General features: G+C 39.5%; 1 protein-coding gene across 4 annotated transcripts in view; it reads right to left on the reverse strand.

Annotated features, from left to right (window-relative positions):
* Positions 1-20,700, reverse strand: part of EML5 (EMAP like 5) — a 301,390-nt gene that overhangs the window by 193,968 nt on the left and 86,722 nt on the right. For all 4 annotated transcript variants that reach the window (XR_007774428.1, XM_050953201.1, XM_050953200.1 and 1 more), the window contains exon 6: positions 594-729. Coding sequence is in view for 3 of the 4 variants with exons in the window: in XM_050953201.1 (XP_050809158.1) it covers positions 594-729 (136 nt within the window). In the remaining variant the exon portion in view is untranslated. The remainder of the gene's footprint in view (positions 1-593; positions 730-20,700) is intronic.

The raw sequence follows: 20,700 nt of genomic DNA on the forward strand, positions 1-20,700 counted from the left end.
CAATATTTAGGACAACATTAGAAACAAATATATTGCTGGAGGTGCCTCCTTTTCAATGTGTCATAAAACTGAGGATTTGAGATTATTTCATATGATATGGCACCTTCATGGTTATGTCTGACCAATGCTGAGTGTATAAGTGCTATTGTTGTTAGACAAATTTCAGCATAGCTAGTTGCAATATGACTATCAAAATGCCCTCTGCAATTTCTGTTTCAGTACACTAGTCCTCATTTTCTGTCCTATATTGTTATACAGTGTTACTGCATGCCGTGAAAAAGCTGCTGTGTTACAACTTAAGAGTAGTTGCATCTCAGAGGGAAAACTTCTCTTACCGCGCTATGTGCTGTGACTATTTCACAAAACTGTTGTGAGTCTTATTGAATGTTTGAAGTGCTTAGTGATCCCCAGATGAATGGCCATTATAGAACTGCAAATTATTAATTCTTATAGTGCAAATAAATTCTTCATATTAATATACATATACATTTATAAAACATTTCCATTAACTTTTTTTTAAATAGACATTACTTTATCAATCTATGAAGAACTTCCTCTTTGATGGTGTAACAAAAATGATAACACTATTTTACCTTTATATCCCTGGTCTGTTTCCCTGAGATCAATCACAGTAATTGGTTTAAAATTTAAATCCCACAGACGAACACAGCCATCCCTTCCACCAGTGGCAAAACCCTCCTCACATGCATTCATGCTGAAAATTCCTGCCTAAAGAGAAGGAAAAAAGGTTTTAAAATATGCACAGTTTACAGTTACTGTTATGCAAAGCAAAATTCTTCTTCATAGTGATAGAAATATTTTCTCTTCTGTTATATGGTGTAAGGCAACATAAATTATACAAGTACATGTTTTATAATTGAGTCAGAATAAATGGAATAATTAAAGAACAATTTTTACTATTATGGATTTTCTCCCAATGTTGTAACGGAATTGAAAGTGATACAGAAAGAACTTCATAAGAACATAAGAATGATCCTACTGGGTCAGAGCAAAGGTCCATCTAGCTCAGTATCCTCCTGTCTTCTGACAGTGACCAATGTCAGGTGCCCCAGAGGGAATGAACAGAACCGGTAATTATCAAGTGATCCATCCCTTGTTGCTCATTCCCAGCTTCTGGCAAACAGACGCTAGGGACACCATTCCTGCCCATCCTGGCTAATAGCCACTGATGGACCTATTCACCATGAATTTACCTACTACTTTTTTGAACTCTGTTATGGTCTTGTCTTTCACAACAGCCTCTGGCCAGGGGTTCCAAAGTTGACTGTGTGTTGTGTGAAGAAATACTTCCTTTTATTTCTTTTAAACCTGCTGCCTATTAATTTCATTTGGTGACCCCTAGTTCTTGTATTATGAGAAATAGTAAACAACACTTCCTTACCTAGTTTCTCTACACCAGTCATGATTTTATACACCAATCATATCTCCTCTTAGCCGTCTCTTTTTCAAGCTGAAGTCACAGTCTTATTAATCTCTTCTCATACACAAGCCGTTCCATATCCCTAATAATTTTTGTTGCCCTTTTCTGAACCTTTTCCAATTCCAATAGATCTCTTTTGAGACAGGGGAAACGTCTGCACGCAGTATTCAAGATGTGGGGCATACCATGGATTTATATAGAGGCAATATGATATTTTCTATCTCTTTCTTAATGATGTTCAACATTCTGTTCACTTTTTTGACTGCTGCTGAATAGTGGGTGGATGTTTTCAGAGAACTATCCACAATGACTCCAAGATCTCTTTCTTGAATGGCAACAGTTAATTTAGACCCCATCGTTTTATATGCATAGTTGGGATTATGCTTTCCAAAGTGCATTATTTTGCATTTATCAACATTAAATTTCATCTGCCATTTTCTTGCCCAGTCACCCAGTTTTGAGAGATCCTTTTGTAGCTCTTCACAGTCTGCCTGGGTCTTCACTATCTTTGTAATTTTGTATCATCTGCAAATTTTGCCACCTCACTGTTTACTCCTTTTTCCAGATCATTTATGAATATGTTGAATAGGACTGGTCCCAGAACAGACCCCTGGGAGACACCACTATTTACCTCTATCCATTCTGAAACCTGACCATTTATATCTACCCTTTTGTTTCCTATCTTTTAACCAGTTACCAATCCATGAGAGCATCTTCCTTCTTACCCCATGGCAGCTTACTTTGTGTAAGAACCTTTCATGAGGGACTTGTCAAAGGCTTTCTGAAAATCTAAGTACACTATACCCACTGGATCTCCTTCATGCACATACTTGTTGACTCCCTCAAAGAATTCTAGTAGATTGGTGAGGCATGATTTCCTTTTACAAAAAACATGTTGACTATTTCCCAACAAATTATGTTCATCTATGTGTCTGACAATTTTGTTCTTTACGATAATTTCAACCAATTTGCCCAGTACTGAAGTGGCCTGTAGTTGCCAGGGTCACCTCTGGAGCCCTTTTAAAAAATTGGTGTCACATTAGCTATCCTCCAGTCATTTGGTACAAAAGCTGATTTCAATGATAGGTTACAGATGACAGTTAGTAGTCCTGCAATTTCACATTTGAGTTCTTTCAGAACTCTTGGGTGAATACTATTTGGTCCTGGAGACTTATTGCCCTTTAATTTATCAATTTGTTCCAAAACCTCCTCTAATGATACCTCAATCTGGGCCAGTTCCTCAGATCTGTCACCTAAAAAGAATGGCTCAGGGTTGGGACTCTCCCTCACATGCTCAACTGTGAAGACCAATGCAAAGAATTCATTTAGTTTCTCCCCAATGGCCTTATTGTCCTTGAGTGCTCACTTAGCACCTCAATCGTCCAATGGCCCTACTGGTTGTTTAGCAGGGTTCCTGCTTCTGATGTACTTTAAAAAAAATTGCTACTACTTTTTGAGTCTTTGGCTAACTGTTCCTCAAATTCTTTTTTGGCCTTCCTAATTGTATTTTTACACTTCATTCGTCAGCGTTTATCCTCCTTTCTATTTTCCTCACTAAGATTTAGCTTCCACTTTTTAAAAGGATGCCTTTTTGCCTCTCACTGCTTCTTTTACTTTGTTGTTTAGCCACGGTGACTCTTTTTTAGTTCTCTTACTATGTTTTTTAATTTGGGGTATACATTTAAGTTGAGCCTCTATAATGGTGTCTTTAAAAAGTTTCCACACAGCTTGCAGAGATTTCACTTTGGCACTGTACCCTTTCATTTCTGTTTAGCTAATCTCCTCATTTTTGCATAGTTCTCCTTTCTGAAATTAAATGCTACGGTGCCGGGCCACTGCGGTGTTTTCCCTGCCACAGGGATATTAAATTTAATTATATTATGGTCACTATTACCAAGCAGTCCAGCTATATTCACCTCTTGGACCAGATCCTGTGCTCCACTTAGGACTAAATCAAGAATTGCCTCTCCTCTGGTGGGTTCCAGGACCAGCTGCTCCAAGAAGCAATCATTTAAGGTGTCAAGAAACTTTATTTCTGTCTCTCATCCTGAGGTGACATGTACCCAGTCAATATGGGGATAATTGAAATCCCCCATTATTATTATTGAGTTTTTAATTTTAACAGCCTCTCTAACCTCCCTGAGCATTTCACAGTTACTATCACGATCCTGGTCAGATGGTCGGGAATCATAGAATCATAGAATATCAGGGTTGGAAGGGACCTCAAGAGGTCATCTAGTCCAACTCCCTGCTCAAAGCAGGACCAATTCCCAAATAAATCATCTCAGCCAGAGCTTTGTCCAGCCTGACCTTATAAACCTCTAAGGAAGGGGATTCCACCCCCCCCCCCCCCAGGCAACCCATTCCAGTATTTCACCACTCTCTGAGTGAAAAAGTTTTTCCTAATATCCAACCTAAACCTCCCCCATTGCAACTTGAGACCATTACTCCTTGTTCTGTCACCAGGTACCACTAAGAACAGTCTAGATCCATCCTCTTTGGAACCCCCTTTCAGATAGTTGAAAGCAGCTATCAAATCCCCACTCATTCTTCTCTTCTGCAGAATAAACAATCCCAGTTCCCTCAACCTCTCCTCATAAGTCATGTGCTCCAGCCCCCTAATCATTTTTGTTGCCCTCCGCTGGACTCTTTCCAATTTTTCCACATCCCTCTTGTAGTGTGGGGCCCAAAACTGGACACAGTACTCCAGATGAGGCCTCACCAATGTCGAATAGAGGGGAATGATCACATCCTTTGATCTGCTGGCAATGCCCCTACTTATACAGCCCAAAATGCCGTTAGCCTTATTGGCAACAAGGGCACACTATTGACTCATATCCAGCTTCTCGTCCACTGTAACCCCTAGGTCCTTTTCTGCAGAACTGCTTCCTAGCCATTCGGTCCCTAGTCTGTAATAGTGAACGGGATTCTTCCCAAGTGCAGGACTCTTGTTGAACCTCATCAGGTTTCTTTTGGCCCAGTCCTTTAATTTGTCCAGGTCCCTCTGTATTCTATCCCTACCCTCCAGCGTATCTACCACTCCTCCCAGTTTAGTGTCATCTGCAAACTTGCTGAGAGTGCCGTCCACGCCATCCTCCAGATCATTAATGAAGATATTGAACAAAACTGGTCCCAGGACCGACCCTTGGGGCACTCCACTTGAAACCGGCTGCCAACTAGACATGGAGCCGTTGATCACTCCCGTTGAGCCCGACGATCTAGCCAGCTTTCTATCCACCTTATAGTTCAATCATCCAGCTCATACTTCTTTAACTTGCTGGCAAGAATACTGTGGGAGACTGTATCAATATAACCTTACAGCTATATTCTTATTATTAGAGCATGGAATTTCTTTATCCATAGAGATTCTTTGGTACAGCTTGATTCATTTATGATGTTTACTTCATTTGATTCTAAGCTTTCTTTCACATATAATGCCACTCCCGCACCAGCATGACCTATTCTGTCCTTCCGATATATTTTGTACCCTGGTATTACTGTATCCCATTGATTATCCTCATTCCACCAAGTTTCTGTGATGCCTATTATATCAACATCCTCATTTAATATGAGGCACTCTAGTTTACCCATCTTATTATTTAGACTTCTAGCACTGGAAAATAAGCACTTTAAAAAATTGCCTCCTTTTAGCTGTCTGCCATTACATGATGTAATTGAATGGGACTCTCTTTTATTTGCCTGTTTCTGATCAGACCCTCCCTGTATTTTATCATTTTCCATCCTCTCATCCTCACTAGGACACAGAGATTCTCTATTAATAGATCTTCCTCTAAGGGATATCCGAACCATGTGCTCCTCCGCACCTGTCGGCTTTCCCCCTGCCCTTAGTTTGAAAACTGCTCTATGATCTTTTTAATGTTAAGTGGCAGCAATCTGGTTCCATTTTGGTTAGGTGGAGCCCATCCTTCTGGTATAGGCTCCCCCTTTCCCAAAAGTTTCCCCAGTTCCTAATAAATCTAACCTCCTACTCCCTATACCATCATCTCATCCACGCATTGAGACTGCAGTTCTGCCTGTATAACTGGTCCTTCCCGTGGAACTGGGAGCATCTCAGAGAATGCTACCATGGAGGTTCTGGAACTCAATCTCTTACCTAGCCTAAATTTGGCCTCCAGGACCTCTCTCCTATCCTTCCCTATATCATTGGTACCTACATGTACCACGACCACCAGCTCCTCCCCAGCACTACACACAACTCTATCTAGATGTCTCGAGAGATCCACAACCTTCGCACTTCGACTTCAGGACTATACTTAAGCACATACTTAAAGATATATACTTACCTTCCACTAGTTTAACTGTAACACGATTAAGTGCTGTCCTAAATCAGTACTTGGGCCTTGTCCACATGAGAAAATTGAATTAGTTTAACTTAAGGCATGAATTTAAACTGATTTAGTTAAACCAGAGCAAACCTCTGTGTGAATACCTTTACTCTGGTTTATACTGGTTTAGTTTAAATTGATAAGGAATATAATTAAGCTAAACTAAAATAAGTCATTCTTAAACTGAAATAGAGGTTTCACTGTTTTCAAATTTCATATGTTTTAAGATCAGAAGGGACCACTATGATAATCTGGTCTAGGGTGACCAGATGTCCCAATTTTATAGGGACAGTCACAATATTTGGGGCTTTTCCTTATATAGGCACCAATTACACCCCACCCCCTGTCCAGATTTTTCACATTTGCCATCTGGTCACCCTACTCTGGTCTGAACTCCTACATAATACAGGCCATAGAACTTCTCTCAGTAATTACTGCATCAAGTCCATAACTTCTGGTTGAGCTACAGTATCTCTTTTACAGAGACATCCAATCCTGATTTAAAGACTTTAAGTGAGAGATAATCCACCACATCCATAGGTAAATTATTCCAATGGTTAATCACTCTCCCTGTTAAAAATCTGTCTTATTTCTTAGTCTGATTTTGTCTAGTTTCAGTTTCCAGCCAGTATATCCTCTTATGACTTTGTCTGCTAAATTAAAGAGGCCTCTAATATCAGTAACCTTCTCCCCATGAAGATACTTATAGACTGTGATAAAGTCAACTTTTAACCTTCTATTGGATACTTGCTATGAAAAGTGATATTAACAAACATGCAAATATCACTTTTCACAGCATTATTTTTCATCGAGTCTGCAAAAAAACCCAACATAAATAAATTGCAATGATCTGGATGTGTATACATGCATTTTTTTTGTTTTTCCTAAAGTTAATCAAGTATTTTAGGAAAAAACTGTCAATACGCTCACCAGCAAAAGTTGGTGTCCACACTCTGAGGCCACCAAAAAATTTGTTGCGAGAACCCCTGTTTAAATAGATTGAGCTTCTTAAGTATCAGAGGGGTAGCCGTGTTAGTCTGGATTTGTAAAAGCAGCAAAGAGTCCTGTGGCACCTTCTAGATTAACAGACGTATTGGAGCATGAGCTTTCGTGGGTGAATATCCACTTCGTCGGATGCACTGATGAAGTGGGTATTCACCCACGAAAGCTCATGCTCCAATATGTCTGTTAGTCTAGAAGGTGCCACAGGACTCTGAACTTCTTAAGTCTCTCAGCGTCAGACAGGTTTTCTAGAACTCATATCACTCTTGTAACTTTTTTTAAAGAAAAATCTCTTTCCAGTTGTTCAACACCCTTTTGAACCTGTGGACACCAGAATTTAACACAGTATTCCAGTAATTGTCTCAGTAATTCTGTATACAGTGGTAATAACATCTTTCTACTTTTACTTGACAGTCTGCTGCTTATAGAGCCCAAAGGATTGCATTGGCCTTCTTAGCCACCGCATTATACAAAGAGCGTCACATTCAGATGTTTATCCACCATGACCACTAGGCTCCTTTCACAGTAAATGCTTTCCAAAATACAACCCCCTATTCTATAAGTGTAACCTACATTCTTTGTTTCTAGGAGATGGTCTACACTACACTACTATTACTTTGGTATAACTGAGTTGCTCAGGGATGACACAGTTATACCGACTGAACTTCCAGTGTAGACAGCACTAAGTCTATGGGAAGGCTTCTCCCACCGACACAGCTACTGCCTCTCGGGGACGTGAAGTGCCTACCTCAATGGGAGAAGCTCTCCAGTCAGTGCAGGTAGCATCTTCACTAAGTGCTACAGTGGCACAGCTTGTGGCTGCAGCACTATAAGTATGGATGAGTCCTAGGTGTCTGACCCTGAATCTGGCTGCATTAAAATGCATGTTGTTCAAGTGAGCCCAGTCTATCATTAGATCCAGATCAGTCTGTGGAACTGATGTGTCAGTCATTATTTATCACTGTTTACCACTCCACAAATTTGTGTGTCATCTGCAAACTTTACCAACAGTGATTTTATATTTTCTTCCAAATACATCAATTTAAACTAACTGGAGCAAATCTCTCAGGTAGACACACCAGCAGAGTAGAACTGGTTTAATGATGTGGACTATAGACTTTGATTGAATGGGATTTTTTGCCTATTTACTACCTACCTAACTCAAAAAACAGTAGAATTAATGTGTTCGCTGATATTCAGTAGGTTGAGAGAATTGCTAAAATATTACTTTCATACTGATGCTGATGATCATAATGCTGCTGCTTCTTATACTTAAAACAAGTTTAGTTTCACACCCTTTTGCCTTAGGACTCCCTCTAACCTCAGCAAATATAAATGGAAAGACTTCCACTACCTTACTGGAGTTTGGATCAGGGCTTTAGTTACCATTAGTCTGCTATTTTAGGTAATTAGGCAAAAAGTCAAACAAACAGAGAGCAATGAAAATGATCAGGGGGCTAGGGTACATGACTTACAAGGAAAGCCTGAGGGAACTGGACTTGTTTAGTCTGCAGAAGAGAAGAGTGAGGGGAGATTTGATAACAGCCTTCAACTACCAGAAGCGGTGGTTCCAAAGAGGATGCAGCTCACGTGTTCTCAGTGGTGGCAGATGGCAGAACAAGGAGCAATGGTCTCAAGTTGTAGTGGGGGAGGTCTAGGTTGGATATTAGGAAACAGTATTTCACGAAGAGGGTGGCGAAGCACTGGAATGGGTTACCTAGGGAGCTGGTAGAATCTCCTTCCTTAGAGGTTTTTAAAGACCAGCTTGACAAAGCCCTAGCTGGGATGATTTAGTTGGTGTTGGTCCTGCTTTTAGCAGGGGGTTGGACTAGATGACCTCTTGAGGTCTCTCCTAACCCTAATCGTCTATGATTCTATGAAAAACGCATGACTGGTATATCCAATATTGAAATAAAGATAAATACAACACAGCTGTCTAATATATTGTATCTAATCCTGATTTTTTTTTTTTGCCAACAGTCTCGATCTTATTGATCCAAAAGTCATTTTCGAAAGTGACTCAGTCGCTTAGGAACTTAAATTCCATGTTCAAATATGTGTAGCATTTAGGCTCCTAAGTCACTTAAGATCCTTTAAAATTTTACTTTATCTCTATTTTTTAAATGTATTTTAAACATATACAAGCAAACAAAAGTAACACCCGATGATAATTTAAAAACAATCAAAGATGACACCCTGGCACCACCTTATTCACCACTGTCAATATAATTAGGATATGTTTTGCACAAAGTATGCCTTGTAAGGTATCATTCTAAAAGTCTTAATCTGCTAGACATTAATATATCATTGGATTGCATGTGCTATCATCGTATGTGAAGTTATGAAGTTTGGCTATGTATGTATTACTGAAACATGTTGTGAGATTGAAAACACCCACAAGCAGCCTTTCAGGTACAACAGTAAAAAACTCAAACAATGTTAATTATTGAGGAAATGCATACAAGCACAAAGATTACTCCAGGAACTGTGTACAACAGAAACCACTCAGAGATAGCACTACACAATGGGAACTGTTTGACCCAGGTCACAGCAAAAGAGCTTTCCAGCAAGTGGAAAGAAGATATAAAGGTGGGAAATGACATCATGATGGTACCTCCCTCTTCTCACAACAACATACATGGAAATATCTGAGGAGCAAAGACTGAACTAGGGGAAGTGATGGTCCCAGGCTAAAGGGGTTTCTAGCCTGTGTATGAAAACCTGGGAAACCCAAACTGCAAAACAAGGGCAGTTTGTGCCTTATAAATCTGCTAGCCTGGTTATCACTCAGGGTGAGAATTTGCTAATTCATATCCTAACTATCTAGTATGTTAAGCTCAGTTTGCGCTTTTGTTTATTTGCTAGGTAATCTGCTTCAATCTGTTTGCTTTTACTTATAATCACTTAAAATCTTTCTTTTTGTAGTTAATACATTTTATTTTATGTTTTAATCCAAACCAGTGTGCGTTTGACTAAGGTGCCTGGGGAAAATCTCAGCTTAGTTACCACAAGTGTGCATGGTCCTCTTCACTTTGAGGGAGAGGCAGACCAGGTATTAAACCCATATACTGGCCAGATTTGACCAGGCCAGGATGGTACTGCTCTGGTGTCCTAGGCTGGTAGGTTGATGGTTAGAGAACCTGCATGTAACTGCAGTTGGGTGTGTCCCCACCTGTGTAAATGCTGTTGAAAGTGCAAGCTTGGAGGGCTTTGCAGCTCTTAACAGCAGCACAGTGTGAGAGGGAGCCCAGGCTGGTGGGTCAGAGGGCTCAGTGGTACCCCAGTTCCAGGTAGCACCCCTGGGGGAACCCATCACACTGCTGCCTATAACAGAAGGAAGAACTGGGCACAGTAACAACTGCAGGCCTTTTATGACTAAGTAGGGAATTTTCTGTTCTGAGTGATGGGCAAACATACAGTTCCAATAGTTATTGCTTCTTTCTGGGTCTGGGTCCTGGAATCCAGCATATGGTCCCCAAGTATGAACCAGTTTTCACAGCTAAAACTAGCTTTTGGGTCAAATTTGACTAGACTGTTCTTTTAATGATTGAAAAAAAAAAACAAACAAATTTTGGCTTTTATAAAAATTAGTACCCACTATTAAGGCATGTGAGAACTTCCTGGACATTTACTATACCTCTTCCTATACAAATTTTGTTTAGTCTTTTCAAATAATACTGAGGCTAGGTTAAAAATTCATCAAGATATGGATTAAGCTTGGAGGTTCTTTCTGCCTGCCTGCAACTAAAGAAAATATTGCTACCCCGAGGAGATAAGAAATAAGTGTCAAAATTTTAGCTGATTCTATGCTTTCACGGGGAAACTAACAAGTACCGCTAAAGGGCCAAAAACAATCTGGATCCAGTGACTTCAAAGATCAAAGTGAGGATCTCAGGAATATTTTAAAATTCATTTCTGATTAGATTAAATTGGGCATAATATTCACTCCCAGGACACTGGTAATTGACACTGGGCCAGATTTTCAAAAATATTTAAATACCTAAATATGCAAATAGGCACCTAATGAAATATTCAGAAGCAATTAAGCAGATCAGGGCACATAACTCCTGTCAATTTCAATGGTGAGGTAATTCTATCTACATCTTCAGGTGACTGATTCAAACGTGTGCTTTTTTCACTGCATTAATTTTCAGCCATTACAGAGCAAATCCAAAGCTTGAGGGATTTTTGCATATTTAGTTTTAGATGTTTAGTTCTGTACTATGGATTAAATTCTACCAAAATTCTGGTATGTTCAAAACTCCAAGAGCTCTTTTTAGAGGAAAACCTTGATGATGGAGTTAGAGTATTTCCTTTTTCTTGAACTGAATCATTTCAAATTCGATGTTTCTAACTGGTCCAGAGACCTCATGTGTTGGTGACTGAGGGAAGAATAGTTCTGGCACAAGAGTAGCAGGACTTTGCTCTCTAGTTGTGGTTTCTGGAGGGGAGGTATATCTCAGAAACTCTTTATATTTATGCTTAGAAAAAGAATCAGATCTTTTGTACTGTGAGAAACTGGCTACATGCTTTGGAAATAAGATCAAATATATCCAAGATACTGAGTTTTAAGGAATTTTGGCAGGAGACACAATCATTCAAGTCCTGTGTGTATTGAGGGACCCTTCATCGGCAGTTTAGATTCATGCCCTTCATGGTTAGTGAACATAAGAGGGGGAAAGGTCCTATGCAGTGACTTGGTTTTGATAAGTAGTGAGGCCATCACAGAACACATGATCATAGGAAATAACCTTTGATCGAGTGATTGTGATTTGACTCAGTTTAAATTAAAGGGAAGAATAACCAAAAAGAGGTAATCAATCATGGTTGTTTATTTCAAAAGGGACTTAAAAGGAATTAAAAAAGTCAACTGGAATGAATAGCTCAAGGGCTTAAATGCGGAGGAGGATTGGAATTTCTGTCAATCAAGAATACAAAAATTATGTTGCACCCCAAACAAGGGGAAAAAACTTATAGGGAAAGGCACTGAACCCAGATGGATGAATAACCACCTTAAAAAGTTACTAGGCATAAACAGAGAGTTTACAAGGAATGGAAAAAGAATTCATTAGCAAAGAAAGCTACATCATGGAGGTTAGAAAATGTAGGAACAAAATGAGAACTGCTAAAAGTCACGATGAATTAGCTCCTGCCAAGGAACTTAAAATAAATAATAAGAGAAGGTTTTTTAGTTATATAAATAAAAAGAGAAAAAGGGAAGATGGAGTTGGGCCACTCTTCACTGTGGATGGGGAGGAGATTAGAAATAATCTAGGTATGGCTTAAAAACTCAATGAATACTTTGCCTCAGTTTTCAATAAGGATGCTAATATGGAACATGTGTGTAAAGGCAGGATGGCTGATGGAAATGAGTGATGGAAATGGAAATTACCACATTTGAGATGGAAGAAAAACTTGAACAGCTTAATGCACTCAAATAGGGGGGACAGATAATTTCCATTCTAGAATATTGAAATAAAATGGTGCATGAGATTGCTAGTCCAGTACATAAGAACACCCATAATGGGTCAGACCAAAGGTCTATCTAACCCAGTATCCTGTCTTCTGACAGTGGTCAATGGCAGGTGCCCCAGAGGAAATGAACAGAACAGGTAATCATCAAGTGATCCATCTCCTGTCGCCCATTCCCAGCAAACAGAGGCTAGGAACACTATCCGTGCCCATCCTGGCTAATAGCCATTAATGGACCTATTCTTCATGAAGGAATCTTCCAAACAAGGATTTTTAATAAATCCATTTATTTGGGAGTGATATTGTATCACTGAAGACCTATACCTAAGACAGTGTTGGGGGGAAATGATTCAGCAGTCTGACCTCATGAGTACAAAAGGCTTTAGAACAAATTATTCAGGAAAGAATAATTAAATTCATGGAGGCAAATGAGAAAGAGAACATGATGCAACATGGGTTTACCAAAAGTAGATCACTGCAGACTAATCTGATACCCTTCTCTGAAAAGATAACTGATTTTTTTAAGAGGAGGAAAATGCAGTACATTTAGTCTACTGGGATTTTAGTAAAGCATTTGACACAGTACCACACAGAAAATTATTAGTTAGATAAGAGAAAATGGGAATTAGTACAACAACTGTAAGGTGGATAAGAAACTGGCTAAGGGGAAAAGGCAATGGGTTGTACTAAAAGATGAATTATCAAACTGTAGGGAGTTCCTCAAGGATCAGTCTTGGGCACAATCTTCTTTAATATTTTTATTAATGACCAAGGTCACAAAGTTAAACTGAGAAAGAGGATGGAATGAGAGCAAACTGGCTGAAGCAAAGTAGCTGGACACAACACAGCTAATATTTGGGAGTTGGAGAAGGGTTGTTAGGGGCAGGGCAGAGAGACTATTTCTTCCCCTGTGACTAGGCCCAAGAAGTTTGCAGTGTTGACGTACTCTCAGATCTCCTGGTGCTTCTAGAATCTGAGCTTGTCTCAGTGGGCAAAAATCAATGATGTCCATTTTGTGTAAACTCCAGACCTCACCATAATAGTCCCGCCTATGCAATTTCTACATTGGATTAGCTCTAATTAAGGCCATGCTTGAAAGATTATGTTGAAAGCATGTGCAAGATGTAATTGCCCACCTATTAAGTTGTACTGGAAAACTAAACATACTACACTAGTTCCACAAGAACAGCAGTGGCTTCCCTTTTCCCTTTTCCAAGCAGAGACACTGATCGATAAAACCATATATGAACTAGGTCCTGACTGTATGAGATATTGCCTCTCTCTCCCACTTATGTCCTGCGCAACAGTTGGCATCAGCTATAACATCTGAGCTAACTGTTCCCCCCTGAAGTAGTCTGGGGGAAGCAAATTCCCATTGGAAACCACTGACTCTGGAATTCACTCCCTTTACTTGTACAGCAAAGCCCAAATTGGTTCACCTTCAGGCTAGTACAAACCCAAAATCTTTTCTAAAGCATCTTCATGAATGAAAGTTGGTGAGGATAGGGAGTTGTTTTTTTTCTGGGGAATGTCATAGTTAACTTTTAACTTGAAAGAATAAAAAAAAAGTTCTCTCCAAGTTTTATTATATTGAGGAAATGTGTTCCATGACATGTGAAAGGAGTGCATTTCACTATAGAAATCTAAAAATAATTAAGCATTTACCTATATATTTACACTATAAATGTAGATCAATGTAGTTTGAATTCATAATAAGCCAGTCCAACAGGAGCAGAACTCTGGGTGACAAACTGTGTTGGCCCACAAGACCAGCTTTAAAACATTCATTTAAATTATTGTTTCCATCTATATTTAATTAAAGCTCAGCATACCACCATGGATGCATGATGCCTGGGTGCCTGTTATTTAATCACAGCCCTCTGGCATCAATCCACCCAACTTTAATATTCACCTCTGAAAGCGTATCCCAAAATAAATTATTCAGCTATTGAGAGGCATCTGATGTACACTTACTGTGCAAAGTTCAACCACAGTATGCAATAGTCTTTAAAATATAGAGTGGTATTTTGTTTGTTTTAAATAATATATCATATAGTTTACTACACATTCATATGTATCGATAAAGGGTTTGAAATTCATAAAAACACTGCAACTAAGAACTTTCTATTGACACAGTTTTTTGATACTTTGATACTTTTTTTGGTTAATGGTGTTAGTGTTAATTTTCCTGTATCAGATCTACCATCTATGACTAAGCTCCTGAAGTGCTACCAATGTGTGTTTGTATATCTCCTTGTCTTCTTTCCCCATTTAGCTCTTTGCCCCTTCTGCTGATGCCTTCCCTCTCAAACCCCTGATCAGTTCCATCTCTTACCTACCCTTTCCTCCCCTGTTCCCAATAAATTTAGCTCTCCAACCCTCACCTGCATTCCCTCCTGCTCATCTATTCTCAGCACTCTGCAATTCTCCTCCTAGCTTCCTGAGAGCTTATATTCAGTTACTCATGGATTATAACCCCTAAATCATTTTCAAAGTCACTGCTTTCCAAGATAAAGTCCCCCATTCTACATCCATGGCCTGCATTCCTTGTTCCTAGATGTATAACTTTGCATTTGGCTATAATAAAGCACTTTTTGTTTGAATGATTTCCCTGTCTTCTCCATTATTTATCATTGCACCAATTTTTGCTGTTATAATTTATAAATGATGTAGTGATTTTATGTTTACTTCCAGATCATTGATGAAAATGTTGAATAGCATCAGGCCTAGTACCACTCTTGCATAACCCCACTAGAAACACCTCCATTCAATAATGATTCCCCACTGACAACTATTTTTTGAGATCTGTTCTTAATCATTTTAACATGTGCTCTACTGATATTATATAGTACTAATTTTTAAATCAAGGTCCACATAGTACTGAGTCAAACACCTTACAAAAGTCTAAGTATATATATCTATATATATCCAGTTACCTATATCAAAAATTGAAATCAAGTTTGTTTAAAAGACCTATTTTCCATAAAACCAGGTTAACTGGCATTAATTGTATTCCTATACTATAGTTCTTATGACCTGAATCCCATAATCAGCTTTTTCCATTATTTTGCCAAGGACCGATGACAGGTTTACCAGCCTGTAGTTATCTGGGTTATCCAGCTTGTCCTTTTTGAATATTGGCACAACACTCTTCTAGTCCTCTGAAATTTCCCCAGTATTCTAATTTTTAATAAATCTTATGATTGGTCCAGAGATCTCTTCAGACAACTCTTTTAGGACCTCTGGGTGCAAGTTATCTGGGCCTGCTGATTTTAAAATGTTTATCTCTAGTTGATGTTTCTAAGTTCCTCCTCAGTTAGTAATAACCTAGAAAGTACTTTAAATATCCTCAAATAATGAGTCCATCATCTTGCTTTTTTCTGCATACAGAACAGAAATATTTACTGAACACTTCTGCCCTTTCTGCTTCATTATTAACAGTTTTACCATCTCCATCTAGTAATGGGTCCCTACTATTGCTAGAATTTCTTTTGTTCCTGATATATTTTTAAAAATCCGTCTTCTTGTCTTTAGCCCTGCCAGCCTTGGATTTTCCCTGATGTCTTTAGCTTCCCTTATCAATTTTCTGCACTTCATAACTTCTAATTTATATCAATTGCTACCTATTTGCCCATTTTTCTATAATGCCTTTTAATTTTTAATTGGTGCCTTAACTTCACTGAAATGGAATGGGCTTTTAGCCAAAGTTGTCATCCTCCGTCATTGTAGAATCATGGATTTTTGATCATCTAATATATTCTTCTTTAAATATTCCCAATTTTCAGTCTAATTTTTTTCTCCCAAACAATTTCACTCAATTTTCTTGAGCATTGGGAAATTAGCCCCTCGGAAGCACCAGGCATACATATTTTTGGTTGGGACTGTCCTCTGTTTGCCATGTTAAATCATCTTCTTTCATATGGCAACAGTGGAACGCTGAAAGAAACAGTGTGACTACAGTTGAATCTTAAGGTATCTTATCCAGTCAAGAGCAAATGGGGTAGGCCATGTGAATGACTGTGACGCCTCCAGGATGAGTATAGGTTGGGCAATCGTCCATGATGTGTCCAACAGTTGCACCAAGCCACAGTTGCAGTTCAGCGATTTTCTCATTTTCCATCCATCGAGTAAGTATGCTCATCTTTCATGTTAGATGTGGATATGATTTAGAGTTGTCCGTAGGCACTGTGGGGAGGAGAAGCCCAGCACCTGCACAGTTGGGTCATCAATTAGATTTTTGTGTGGTACGTCGGTAGCCACCCAGGCTTCAGACCATCTTCTGCAAATGTTCTTAACTTCCACAAAGAGGGCTGTGGCACAAGACCAGAAGGGTTTTCTTGATTTTAGTTGGTGGTGAATCTGGTGCTCTAGATCATGGGGGAGCGCTAGTGTGATATTTGCTATGATCTTCCCTAACTGTCACAGCCTCTCACTGGAGATTTGCTGGCGCAACATTAGCCAATACCAATAACCATGGAATCAGCATTGATATGAGGGTGCCACTAATTATGCAAAGAGCTGTGTTAATTTCAGTGTCCACTAAAATAGTGTGTGGACTTCCACTGCAAAACTGGGACACACTGTTCCACTATGGAATGGACTGGGCTAGTGTCCATGTTCAGAGTGTGCAGGTGTCGCTTCCCCAAGACGTTCCTGAAATCTTCTGTATGATGTTGACCCTGGTCTTTGTTCTCCTTTTGGTTGGTTCAAGAAGGAGATGGAAACTGAGCATGCATGGTGTTATCACCAGTATCTCAGATTATGACCATGCATCAATGATGACCCACAGAAACTGATGTTTAATTTCTTCTTGGCTTGGGTATTATTCAAATGAAAATCCAAGACCCCTGCTTTTGAGGCATTTGACTTTAACCAACATGCCTTGAAATAGGTTTCTAGTGTTTGTAGGTCCTGTTCTAGAATCTTTTCTGAGGTTTCAAATGAGGAAGTCTGAGCAGACAGCGCGATGTCATCCGAGTACATGAACTTGTGGGAGGATGTTGGTGGAATAATTGCTGATAGATAGTTGAAAAGTGCTGGAACTAAAAGGGACCTTTGCAGGAGTCCACTGTTCAGTCTTTACAGGCTGCTGATAGCATCACCAAGAGACACCGTGAATCTGAGCTTGTTCAGCATTTCAATGATGAGCCTAATTCTAGGGCAACAGAGTATGGCTATTGCAAGATTCAGTATAAGTCCTTTCTGCCATACTGTATTGTATGTGAAACTAAGATTGATAAATATTGTTGCTGTTTTAAGTTGGCATTGATAGCCAGCTTCTCTATAGTCAACACAAGGACTTGGTCATAACAGTTTCTGCCTATTCTGAAACCAGCTTGTTCTTTGGGGGACTAGTTCCTTCACCAATGGCTTCATTCTGCAAAATAGAAGCTGCTCCAATAGCTATAGCAGCCACTAAGAAGCACTATAGTTCAATAACTTTTTGCATTAGTTGCCTCTTTTCCTGGTTTGAGAACAGCTATAATTTTTGCTCTTTTCCATTCTTTCGGTATTCTCCCCAAGGAGTGGATGTTGGTAGAGAGACCATCTAGCCATTTTCTCACTATATGGCCCAAATGCTTTAAGAACACAGGGAATACGCCATTAAGACCAGCTGCTTCTCCAGGCTTTATTTGGGTGAAGTCATTGTCCATCTCCTCCACTGAACAGGGCACAGAAAATTGGGAAAATGTTTGGCACCATTTGAGGGCATTATAGAGTTCTTTATTGACTTTATGGTAATTTTGTCAATTAAGTTGGCAATTAGTTGCCATGCTATGGCGTCTGAGCTCACCTGCGGAGATATACAGATTGCAGGTGTCACTCCACCAAGGGCATGGAGGAGACACCAGACCTTTCAACTTGACTTCGTGAGGTCAAGGGCCTCCACAGTGTCATACTATCTTTACCTTCTTGACTAGTCTAAAAAATGGAGCAATGCTTTTGCTGTATCTGGTTGTCCACTTGCCTTATACTGTCAAAGGAGTTCTTCACTCTTTAGTGTCCAACAGGGAGTGAAAGTCTTTCTGTATCCCCTCGGAATACTGACTTTGACAGCTACTATAAGACTAACCAAGTGATGATAATTGGCGGGGGTTGGAGGAATCCATGTCACAGATTTCTCTATTATACTACTTTCCCAAAGTTCCACACTGAGGCTTCAGGATGGAGCAAAATAGCAGGATTTGGCGATTGACCTGTATCACAATGGGTCTGCGTAGTCTGTTGCGAAAGTCATTGAGACCAGAACCTCAAGGTACACACATACCTATTCCCTTTGATTGCACGTGGAGACTCTCTGATGACAAAGAGTGGCCATTATCATCCTGCGACAAAGCAAAGGTCAGGCATATAGCATGGGGGGAGGGATGATAACCTGCTACATGAGTAAGCACAACTAACATAAAATTGGTGACAGAATGTCCTGAAAAGGCCTCCTAGTCAGCAAAGCCATAGAAAAAATGGCCCCTTCTAAGTCAAACCAGACACCAACCCTTCACTGCATATAATGCAATTAAACATTGAGGGTTTATCCAGCACAAAATGTGACTACCTCAGGAAGAGCCTACAAATAGATGAAATTGACAGCCTTGCACTGCAGGAAACACACATCAAGTGAGAAAGCCACCAGAGAGATCAATGGATACATCCTTGTCTCAGCAGTCAACCCATGTCAAAGATGACTTGAAGAAGAACACTACTCAGGTCCTCCCAAACATGTCCCTTAATTCCATCACAATCATGGTCAGCAACTTGACTGTAGTGAATGTCTGTAAACTCCCATTAATGAGTGCACGTCACCACACCATATATATTAGCAACTTCAATATCCACCACAGTTTGTACGGTTATGACTCCACAGATTTTGCAAAAGAAAAATTGTCATCAAGGGCAGCAACAAAAGACCTTTGCCTGCTCTACAATGCTACGAAGCGTGGCACATTTAGGTTAGCATTCTGACAAAAATGCCATATTAAATGTAATCAGCTTAGGATCACTGTTCCCAGGGCAACCACCAACTTCTAGTCCTATGATTAATTGATTAATTCATCTTTATCCATCAAGTGAAATCCAAAACAGAATTACCTCACGTAGAGTTCAATACCTTTTGTTAGAAAATCCATCATCCATATTTTTAGAAGCAAATGATGTTTTATGACTGGCTATATTAAACCTCCATAATATGTTTCCAAAATGAAAGTCCCCACCTATAACATCACACGTTTACTTTCTATACATTAAAAGTAGGTGTTGGAGTAACTGATCCTGTTCTCTGGTTTGATTTAGCAGTTGTAACACTCACCCACTGCTGGGCTTTATAGTTAGCACTTGGCTTCACGTGCATTCAAGATCTGCATTTCTGAGTTAGCAGTAATTCTAAAAGAAGGCAATGGATCTTTAATGTCAGCTGCCACAGTTACACCCTCCCCTTTTTCCTATTCTATCCTTTCTGAACATGTTCAGAACATTCCAGTCATGCAAATCATTCCACCAAGTTTCAGTAACGTCAACTATATCAAATTTCTTTTCATCAGTGAGACTTTCTAATTCTTCTTTCATATTACCCAGACTCCAGATATTGGTATATTAAATAGAAAAAAAAACTTAGTTAATGCAGAGTTAAAGTTGCCTGGTGACAGACAGTTCATGCCCTTCCAAACAATCAAGTTCAGCAAAACCAGGAAATACAAAGTAACGTAAATGCACATGCAACCTTAGCTCTGCCCCTGCACCCTGCAGCTGGCAAGAGACACTGGGAATCATCTGCATATACTCCAGCTGCTTTCAGTGTTTTAGGTGCAGTTGTATTGAATGTTGGAGTCAGTAAATGGGGATTTAATGACCGGTAGGCAAAAGGTGGCATCCTGGGTGCAAGTGTGAAGGGGTTGTAAAAAGTGGAATATTTGAGCATAGTGCAGGCACAAGAAGCGCCAGTCCATTACAGTGAAAGGCAGAGTACAAGTATCTGCATTATCGATGGTTTAGGGCACCTCTCACAAAAGGCAGAGTTAAGATTACATAGGTATTTACCGTAACTCTGTATTTCCTGGTTGTCAGATGTTTGAGTTTTGTTGAACTTCATGTTTTAGAAGGTCATGAGTGGTCACCAGGCAACCTTAACTCTGTGTTAACTTACTTCTTTTTGGCAATTAATTTCCATCAAAACAGAACAAGAAATGTTTGTTGGTAGAGTTAGTGGCCATTTAGGCACTTTTAGTTCTCACCTAGGTTTGTAGCTGATATACTACTGTGGCTAGGTAATCAGAATACCTAGCTTTTATATAGTTAAGCTTGGCAGGATTCTATTTTTTTTTTAAATCGATAGATGTTTATTGACATCTATTTCAGTTGACACACCAAAAAAAAAAAAAACCACGAAAAAAATCCACAGGAAACAGTTAACATGAATGCAGCCTCCCCCTGCACCTGCTGAGATTG

This window comes from Gopherus flavomarginatus, chromosome 5 (genome assembly GCF_025201925.1).
Source record: "Gopherus flavomarginatus isolate rGopFla2 chromosome 5, rGopFla2.mat.asm, whole genome shotgun sequence".
Lineage (NCBI taxonomy): Eukaryota > Metazoa > Chordata > Testudines > Testudinidae > Gopherus > Gopherus flavomarginatus.